Source organism: Opisthorchis viverrini (genome assembly GCF_000715545.1).
Source record: "Opisthorchis viverrini unplaced genomic scaffold opera_v5_65, whole genome shotgun sequence".
NCBI classification, from domain to species: Eukaryota; Metazoa; Platyhelminthes; class Trematoda; order Opisthorchiida; family Opisthorchiidae; genus Opisthorchis; species Opisthorchis viverrini.
The window spans coordinates 782,214-793,145 of record NW_008751721.1 but is presented as its reverse complement, the minus strand read 5'-3'; the positions used below and the strand labels follow the sequence as shown (position 1 = coordinate 793,145).

At 44.0% G+C, this 10,932-nt stretch overlaps 1 protein-coding gene across 1 annotated transcript; it reads left to right on the top strand.

Moving 5' to 3' along the window:
* Positions 1-22: 22 nt before the first annotated feature.
* On the top strand, positions 23-5,796 carry T265_04127 (hypothetical protein; the record flags this gene model as incomplete). Its single annotated transcript, XM_009168785.1, has 2 exons — positions 23-398; positions 5,669-5,796. The coding sequence occupies 2 exons, from the start codon at positions 23-25 to the stop codon at positions 5,794-5,796; spliced, it is 504 nt and encodes a 167-aa protein (XP_009167049.1).
* Between the last annotated feature and the right edge of the window lie 5,136 nt (positions 5,797-10,932).

The window sequence follows — 10,932 nt, the reverse complement described above, 5'->3', positions numbered from 1 at the left end:
CAATACCTACATCCGACCAACCATGGAATACGCTATACAAGCTTGGTCACCATGGCTTCAAAAAGACATAATTCTTCTACAGCGAATATATCATCGAGCCACGAAGCTGGTAATTGGATTGCAAAATAAACCATACGAAGACAGGATTGCCAGTCTCAACCTATTTGACTTCTACTATCGGCGCATCAGGGGAGACCTAATTCTAACATATAATATACTGAAGACACCTAATCATCCGCTGGAAGACCTTTTTGTCCGACGTCGAACACGAACGGGCAGGAGGCATAACTTTTCGCTCGCGGTACCTCACTCGAGGGTGAACTGTCGACGGAACTTTTTTGCGGTCCGCGTATGTTTCATTTGGAACTCCCTACCTCCCAATGTTGTACATTCGCCGAGTTTAACCATTTTCAAGAACAATTTAGATGCACATCTTATGTCCAAACCGAATCTGGAACTATTTAACTCCATGTGATACTCAGTAAACATTACGCATATTTTTGCGTTCTTTTTTGTATATACGTTCACCCTATGGTCCTTGTAAAGTTAATCGCTTTTTAGACCATTAAACCTTGAATTAACCTTGAATTAAAATTAACATAGTGGCGGTTCATGTATGAGAAACAGACCACCGACCACAGTTTCCGGCCCCATATTCGGTTCGGTGTTGCGGCGGGAACAAATAAAGGGAAGATGAGAAGATCCGGCATCAGGATAAGTCAGTCAATTTTTTGTTAAAGGCCTCCTCTACACACTTATTACCTACTTCCCATTCAAACTTACTGTCTATATCTCTCGTTTGACCGGCACGATAAAAGAACAGACATTGGTGCCTGCGAAGTATGCACTGAGGGACAGGGATTCCCTGGGGGCAGGTGTTCGCGAAAATTTCTGTCGATGGATACAGGAAGGAAGTCCATTAACCAAGGCCCAGTGATCTAGGCTGCACATCACCAATACTTACACGAATCATATAAACTGGTAGACGCCGTATACTACACCTGCTACCGAGATGATGCACCGTCAAACTGTTTTTTGAGTAGACTAATGTGCACATGCTGGAACGGTTTGAAGTTCGCCCCCGGAGGTCGCTGTTATGGGGCGGGGCCGAAAAAGGGTCACTGAATCCGGAGTGGAAAGTTTTCCGTTGCATTGAAGGTAACTGTGAGGCATTTTAGGAAGTAGTGGTTTACGCACAAGAGTCGCTCGTGGTGGAAGAATTCTGAAGCACAGTATCAATTTCCTTTGTTCCTTAGCTCACAGTTTCGAACACATTAGCGCGAAGTTTTAGCCAAGGAACCCATAAAAGGCTGTGACTCTCTGTCACCGAGCAAATAACCTGGAAAAAACGAAATAACTGGGACTAAGAAAATTTTTGCAAAGTAATCGATTCGGTCATTCGTTAGCGGGAGTCGCGGAGAAGGATCAGAAATATCTCAAACTCCTAGTCTCTGTGGCGATGAACCATCGAAACGCGGAAATAAATGTTCTGTTTGTCGGACGGATATACAGAAGATCTATCGCATTTGGCTGTGGACTCATGCTGTAAGAATGGAAAAGGGGTGCCCCGCTGAGCTGGGTGCAGGAGCCGGTTGGTTTCCAATTTTTTTCTATGCACTGAACGCTATGAAAACTTTGATGTGTTTGAGCAGTGAATTTGTTTCAATCGACTCCCATCTTTTTAGCGGGATGATTAATTTCAGTCTAACAGAAAGAGGGCATACTCCGTGTAGAGAAAAGAAGGAGGGGAAACTGAAAGTTGAACTGGAAGCACGACAGTGCATGTTTTGGGAAAATTCGGTAGGATGCTGTTGGGACAAACAGCACTAACGCGGTCGCGGATAATAAGTTGAACCTGTTGACGATGCGGGGTTTGCTATCAGCCTCCCATAAGCTCGTCCTACTGGTGGTGTCATTACATCATTCTATCCTATTGGGTGCTCTTAGAAGGATAGTGTAGAACAATTGTTACGGGCTCTAAGCATGCCCAGTAGGATTTTGAGCAGTTGATCTCCTCGGATAGAGTAGATAAAAGGGATTTCGGTCAGGTATGTGTTGCCGCGAAACGCATGAAAATTTCTTTCCTCAGTCCGCTGATAATAAAACCTTACTATTATTGCGGGCGAACGGTCAACTATTTTCCGTGGGGCGCGAGACAAACCAGAGCACATGTACAAGGTTTAGATGGGAGGTGGTCATATGGGAGACACACCGGATCAAGAAAGAGGCATCAAAGTCACATGTGAAACAGGCTCAGTTACAAGAAGTGAAAACGGTGAGGCGTCTATCGCGGTCCACTTGCTTCGTCCTCATCGATTGCAAGGTTCAGCCAAATTGAAAATCTCGTGAGGAGCGGCCATGTTTGTTCAAGATTGCGGCTGTTGCACCTCGTCATTCAGTAAATGCAAAGATTATTTCAAGCTCTAGGTAGCGGAGGGTTTGTTCAGTGCCAAAAAACAGTACGATATGGTGGGGTCTGACTGTTTACCCACGGTCGCAGAAAACAGGCGGCTGATGAGCAGGCGTTGGTGAAGAGTATCGGAGGTGAGGGTCAAATTAAGGAAGTTAAATTCAAAGGAAATAAAAATGTGAAAGATGAAATCAAATGGAGGCCTCGATTGATGGAATCCTGGCCTCAAAGTAGGATGTTTAGCTCTATAGTGTTATCGGAGCATTTTCCACAGCCATTGGGCTGCTCAAAAACTAATGCGGTGCCAATCATTTCCTCTTTCGACAGGAGGCTATTTGTTCGCTTATAGGGGTTGATAGGACGGTGTTGGTAGCTGACTGTTTTCAAGAAGTTGAGGACAGGGTAACCCAGATGAAGGGCCGATGCCAATCTTGTGGTTGTAGAAGCAAGCTAGGCGTATAAAAATTCAGCCGGCGGCAGTAGAGTTCGGCTGCGTGGTTTTAGCATTCCGTCCAAAATAAATAGATGCCAGTCATCAACTCGCCACCCTATTTCCGAGGTAGAGGCTTCGAGTGTTTCGTGGAGATCCTTTGAAAGTGTGGATGTTGGTCTTTTGTGGACGGCAGCGAGGGACTCCTTGAAGCCGCAGTAGTTTGTTGCTACCTCTAGACAGCCGAATCACGATGGATGGTGGAAAGGTAAACCTTCAAACTCTTAGGGTCAAGACGGGTATGCCTGGTTGAATACTGCCAACGGGTTAAAGTTACAACACACTAATTGGCTGGGTCTGCCTTGTATCGGACAGTCGTCTTGATTATGTGCTACGCAGGGATATTAATTCAACCGGCATCGTGGTAAAGGAAGAAACCTTGACGGTAGATGACGTTGCGCGCCACAATGGGCTCTCTGCAACGTGGAAAATAACAAGGCTGCGATACTGCACCGCTAGCTGGTCGCCTCCAATTATCACCTGCTATCACTATGACCATCTGGCAAAACGACGATCCCTGTATATTAGAGAAGCATGCATTTCTCGCGTGGTTGCTTGGCTTTTTTGATAGTGATGACCCCCTGGACCTGTCCAGTGGAGTTATTGTTTCCGTTGATAACAACAGTAAAGCCGAAGAATCAGTTTTTGACGATGTCTTGGATAAAATAGCCACTTGATTTCACGCATGGCACTGATTCTGAGGACTAACGTAACCCCCACTGCTGATTAAATTAATCCGAATAATTAGGCGCAGTTTCACTCTTTCGTAGGTCTCTGAGTTGTCACTTCGTCAGGTGAACAACTGGACACTGCTGCCGGTCCACCAATTACATTGTATCTGGACAAAAATGGGAACATCGTCCGAATACCATACTTACAAAGTGACGCCACCGGCTCTAATATTGGCGATGACACTGCGGCAGAGGATTCCGCACAATTCGTGTAGTATTCTCTCCTGACTTCATGGGTCTCAAATGCAACACAAATGCTTACTAACTCAGTCTTTAGACGGTTGCCTTTTCCTAGCAGCTTCCAGGCAACCTGCTCTGAATTCGCCGTCTGGATTTGCATTTCCCAGCCTCGATTAGCGGCGTACACTGGGTGCGGATCTCTACTTATACATGTACTGATTTCTTTCGTTCTCAGTATGCTAGCTTTCCGGTCGCACCGTCACCTACGCAATACAGCTTGTACCAATCAACCCGTTGTCTCTTGGGACAAAAAGTTGCGCAGTACAGACCACCGCAGCAAAATCTCTTGCTCTCACCACTGGACCCGGGCAACATAATTTTATTTTTGCCCATCTCAGTTACGCACTGCTTCTAGATCGCACCAGTTAAGGTTTACCCGCATCCGTATCGGATAATGCCCAGTGACCAAAACTTTTCCGAGTTCCCTTTTAGAGAGCCATTTATATCATCTGTGCGCTGGACAGTGAATCACCATAACCCCATGTGCTTTTGCAGTGGAGTTAGAATTAATATAAAAATTGCAAAAATATCTATTTATTCCGGTTGAATGTGGGTGCATGAGATTTTGTTTTATGTCCGAGATAAGTATCGTTTAGTATATAGCTTATGAACTATTGCGATGCCTAGGTTTTGGGTGGACATGGGACAGTGGGTGAGGTGATGGACCACTCATAATGACACCCGAGCAAATTCTAGGACTCATCGCATGCATCTTCTTACTGGACCTATATAGAAACTGCTGAGAGTTGATCACCGAAAAAGGCATTTGACCAGACCGTGAGTTCATCAGTATGGAAACGATTTTTGTAAATAAACAAAGGTACCATATTGAGGTACAAACATTGTGCGCATTGTGTGCAACCACAAGATATATATATATATATATATATATATATCAAAAATGGGTTGTTTGGCTCCCAAAGCTGGTTTGCTAAATAGGAGTGAAAAAGCAACCGAAACCCGGATAGTGTTAATAATGGCACTACGAGGTTTGGTTGAGTGAGCTCTGCGGAATCGTTTGCAAAATATGGATAAAATATTATTGCGAAGCTGCCGGGTTTTAAAATGCGTTCAAATGGCTCAAAGTTATGAGGTCCGTTAAATAAATTAAACAAAGTGTAATGGGCATTAGCCTGTGAACCTGGTTGTAACGTGGATGCCTTGTAATCGGACAGTGAGTAATATAGAGTCACAAAACATCAAACCTAGCCAAAATAAAGGCGAGCTCACTGGTTTTGCTCGATATCTGGGACGTTTTAGAATTTGACAGAATTAATTTGGACTACGTGAGATTTCAAAGCTGACAAAATGAAAGGCGGGAGGCAGTCATACAAGATTGGAGGCAACTTTAAATATATATGAAGTTGGAACATAGTTTTGAGCAAGACGATAAAGATAGTGATGGTGTGACAGGATTTCATTCCGCGCCTTCTTGCTCGTCAAGGTGTGTTATAAATCAAACAAAGTAGAACGAAATGAGGAGTTCATTGCATCGTTTATATGGGACGCTGTACGTTCAAAATTGTTTCCGCTTTTCGCCTGTGCAAATTTGTGGAGAATTCTCTCTGCTCAGTCAACTCAACGAGTTACTTCTCGTCATTTTGTTGAAGTCTCTGCTCTAACACAACATGTGCGTTAAAACCTTTGTCACAACCACCAACTCACTGCTGCGCACTACTACGCTCCCCAGTAACGCACTGACGATGTAAACTCGATTGGTGATGAAACGTTTGCAATCAAATTGCTCAGCTCAGCGAACAAGCCAACGACCACCATTTTACGTGTATCACTAATAAGAGTGCCCGTTGGTGGCGGCGCTCAATGCACAAATGACCCAACGAAGCCTTACGGAGGCACTTTCCCGGCCAGATGGCACTAGAAACCTAAAGAAACCAAACGAATCCGAGTTCATCACAAATCCTTGAATATAAGAGGGTGCATTCGTCCAAAAGGTTGTATTACACGAACTACAAATAATTTTTCACCGAAAATCCAACCCAGAAGGGGAAGGAACACGTCCTTCAAAGATGAAATCCACACGCAACTCGGACTCCTACAGGGAAGAACACCCTGCACACGATTTTCGGAAACACCGGGCAGGAAGCGTACATGCACGCCACGGTGGTCCTCAAGAAACCTGAAACCATACCCGGCGTACGGCTTATAAATCTACTAACCTCCCTGTCAGCACATATTTTGGCTCCCGACCTCCGGACACTGCAGTGGTGTTAAAGTGCTGATCCACAAAACACTTCAGTCTTTTTTTTACAAACCTCACGACATTAAACAGCCAGTTTGCGTCAAACATCCACCCATAATTGCACTCATGGAAACCTGGCTTAGTCAGACATCTCTGACACGGAGATCTTATTGGAGGCTACTCCATTTTCGGTGCTGCATCAAAGCACGGGATGGCAGATTATGTTGGGCTACACTTATATGTGACCCTACGGGAAACCCACGAGTGACCCAACAGTGGTATCTGAAGCCCACACTAAACAGTATGATGGGTTGTATTCTGTATTAGAGACCTTGCCACATCCACTCTTGTCAAGAAGTATCTGCAAACATATTCTTACCGACTTATGCTTTACTAGAGTGGACGCTTGGCGACTCCTGCAAAAGACAAACACTTTCAGCGCGTCGGGGCCAGACGAAGTCCATGCAGGCACTTTGAATATCCTTGAACACAAATAACTCACACGGGAAAGGCTTTTCTGATTGGTACTTTGTCAATTACTCGACGAAGGCAACCTTCGCCCTGCCAAGAATGGAGGAAGTATCATGCCAAACCACAAATCACGTGACTATATATCGCCCGGCACTAACGGGTCCACTACAAACACTAGCATTCCGTGGAGGGCGATGGAACGCAGCACGAGTCAGACCATTTTAAATTAGCTCAGAATCAGTAAATCGATATGACAAGCACAAGTATTCCTCCCAAACTGCTCTTCAGTGACAAAAAACGCTAATATTTATAGACAGATTAAACCACGCTATACAAGATGGACCCATATCGGATGCGATATTTTTCAACTTTTCAAAAACATCAGATCAAGAACTGCAGGTTACACAGCTCCAGAGGAACAAGCCTTGTAGAATACGAGTATGAATCATACGTGAGATTGAGCAGTTCTATCAGTGAGATCACACGGCAGGAAGTTAGGCTTGATCTACACCTCTTCGGCATCGGTTTCTATTACCGTTCCTCAAGGCTCTGTTTTGGGACCGATTCTGTTTCTGATCTACATCAACGACCTAACAGATGATTGTTCATGTCCACGTTTTGCTGGCGACTTAAAAGCATGGGGTTCAAGTGCCAGTGCTCTCTAAATGGTATGTGGAAGCTGGAAAGGAGTGATCGCTGGACTGGCGTTTTACACAGAATGACGAAAAGTGTGTCCATGTGTCATCCGGAGAAGACTCGACGAACGCCTTTCTCGTGAATGATGAGAACGGACCAGAAGACGTTACAAGGATAGACATCTGGATCTGTTCAAACATGTTCATCTCACCGCATCACAAAATATGTGTTCAAAAACCATAAGCTGTTCTACAGATTTTCCAGTGCACTATATCTGTGATACTTGCACGGAATTTCGGATACCCTATGGGCCCTACGTCAGGTCGTCCTTGAGTATGTCAACCAAGTTGTATACTCAATACGCAAGAAGGGAGTAACCCTTGTTGGGCGTGTCTAATGGGCTGCCGGTCTTCGATCCATGTATTGTGGAAGGCTCCATTCGGTGCTTGACTTCTGCTCTGTTGTATCTTCGCATCCGAGGATACTTAATACTTACTTGTGCCCTGTTTCAACAAGTTTTGGCCAACAGGTTTTTCATAGTTAACCCAACAAACACACGGCAGGGATATGCCTTTATTGGGCAATTTCCAATTTCGGATATTTGGTGCGTGGAATAAGACTCATCCAACGGCTGTTCATGCTGCCTTTAGCACCCAAAGCAAAGCGCTTTTAGAAACTCCTTTTTATGAGTCTTTGCGCTAGCAAGCCTACTGCTCCTAGTTGAGAACTTAAAGAGCATTGCTACACCCTTTTTCCGCTTGTGAATTTTGCGTGAACGAGGGCTGCTGAAACACAAGAACCAACCCTCGGGGTTGTGTAGCAATCCGTGGATCCGTGAAAGACTAAACTGTAACGTGACAGTTCCATAATTAACTGGTGGCTCAGGAGCGATACTCAGGTCTTTTTGAGCGCACATTGCGCGCCTGAATCGATTAATCAACATTCCTCGGACTTTGCTGACGATTTCCGTGTACATTTATCGAGGAAACTTCAAGTGTTTCTTCTCTGCCAGATGCTTTGAACGCAGCGACCCAATGTTTTGCTTAACCTTTGTTAAGTCAGAGTAAGCAGACCAGATGCGGTCACTCACCCGCTCTGTATTCTTGTGTCAGTTTGTCAACAAACAATGAATTGACAAATTCATTGATTTGGCGACAAAACTCGTGTTGGGGTACTGATCAGTGGTAATGGCGTAATTTCTGAGGGTGCTTTGGAATCCACCCGTGCTGCAGGGTTAACATTAAGATACATTCAAGTAATTTGAAGGGCGTAGCCTTAATCTGTTAGGAACGGTGGCTCTTGCTGCAACTAATGGTGGTAAATGGGTGCATGGGCTCATACATTACCCAAACCGACCAACAATATCTTCCATGGTCGTGCAGCCTGGTGACAACAAGTAACGTTCCGTTATATCCGGATGGATCAAGGTTATATCAAGACGAATGGTCATTCTCAGAAGGCTCAATGAGCGCCGCATACGCAACGATCACTTGCTTTTCTAAGGCTAGTGCGCTCTATTACTGATGTTCTACTGAGTAAGAAGACTATAGGGCACAGGAGAATATAATTGGGGAAGGGTGGAATCACAAGATATATGAGTTTGTGGAAGAAGCAGTGACAACGTATTGCGAGGGGTGTTTGGTGAAGACGGAACTTTGCGTACAGTGTCACAGTGTAGTACCGGAACCTCCGAGAAGGCAAAGACTGGGTTTCACTATGGTACTCTTAATATACAACACCTACAAACTTTATCAGTAGATACTTGTCCACAAAAATGATCTACATGAACTATGAAAGTACAAACCATGTGAGCAAAACAGGCCCATATGTGGGACAGATACGCATGCATAAGGTCGGCCAAAATATGGCTAGGTAGACCCATGGCCAAATGAGTAAAACGGCTGAAACATTTGCATGCACTAAACACAAAGTTGGAGCGAGGTTACTAATAGGGGCGAAATAAGCTTGGGAAATTTTTAGATATAACGATGCAGTGGGCAGTATAGCGGTCCTTGTATGAAGACCAAAAGGCTGTTTTATTGGATGACGAATAAGCCTTGACGATTTCAAGCTTCCTCCCTACAGTCCTACCTTTACTCCATTATGGATGGAGAACAGTAAATTTCAGGGGAAGTGCACAATGCTACGATGTAACTGTGTTGGAACTCATCGAGGGAGCAGAGACAATCATCCAATAATGGTGGAGTTTGGGCTTCGTCGTAGGCATCCTTTCGTTTTATCTCTACGTCAGCATGCTGTGAAGAGATTTCAGATAAGCCTGGATCCGAATGTTTTCACAATCACATATGTGTATCTTAATTAGCCATTTATCATCTTGAGCATTTCAGCCAACTGTTTTCGACATGTGTACCTAGTTGGGCGCTCAGTATTCGCACAACAGAATTGAATTTTCGAAAGTTATGATGTGTTCCTGATGGACTAAAGCAATCGGGCAATTAAGTTGAGAGTACTAGTCCAAACTTTTAAGCCCCACGTAGGCATCCCGGGGTCTCAGCGATGCTGAGGAATTATCACACAAGAAATTTCAGCCAGAGGCATGGTTGCTTCAGTGAACAGTGAAATTTGATGGGCTGCAAAAATATGGAAGTAGGTTAGGACGGTTTTCATGTTGAGCATATACGCAACAAAATGCAACATTTTGGCCTGAAAGCATTTACTTTTGCAGCTGAGAGTACTGTGCGGATAATGGGCACCCATAGTTTGCGCTCATGAAAACCACATTTAAAACACGCCAAATTTGAGTTGGAAGCCAATGTTTTGAAACTGTAAGCTAACGGAAATATATGCAAAACCAAGGAGGCTAACGAGGCTTTATACTCGTGTGTTAGTCATTAGCGCAAAAGCAGATCACTTTTGGCAACTACACTCATCTGCATATCAGTTTGGTTTTCACGGGAGACTCAGTTGAATGTCTTATTTATGATGTTCTCACTCAAATGGTTGTGTAACGCAAGGGCAATCTAATGATTCGGTTGATACGATATCCCATAAATCAAAGCGTATTTTCACATTCACAAGGTTTCCAGCAAACTTGTGACTATTTTTCCCTGTAAAAACGGATCAAATATGTATTGCTTTACCCTCTACTCAACACAGTGCAAATCATCTTGTCCCACAGTCTAATCATTGCGGAAGTCACCAGTAAAATGGTTGTTCCTCGACTGACGTGATAGAACGCCCCTGGATCATGCCTAACAGTGCCGTAAAAATGAGAATGTCCACTATTTTGAGGCTCAAGTTTGAAGAAACCAACAGCGTTATTGAACTAGCGGCGATACTAACTAAAAAACTACTCTTTTTTATTTCAGTAGCACAACACGTGAATCATTTTGAAAATTTATCATCACATGTGATATTTTTCCTTTTTCCGCATCCAAACAACCTGTTTGCAAAGAGGCAAATGATTGTAACGATAGTGTGAGGCTATGTCAAATCGAACTCAGCAAAGACTACAACTTCTGTCAGCATTGCTTAGCTGCGAAAATGAGCTACCCTCAATCGTTGGACACCTGTATTTGCATTCGGTCTGTTTGTTGAGTTGTAAAACGCAAAATTCTTTCTTGATCATTCATCAGCCTAAAAAAGAATGTAATTCCAACTTTTGATTGTTGACGCACTTGTGGATAATAATGACGACCGTGTGATAAAATGTATAACTTTTGGGAGACGCTGAGCTCCATGACTACAACCCACGTGAAACAGTTCTACCACACTGTTTTGATAATACTTTGAT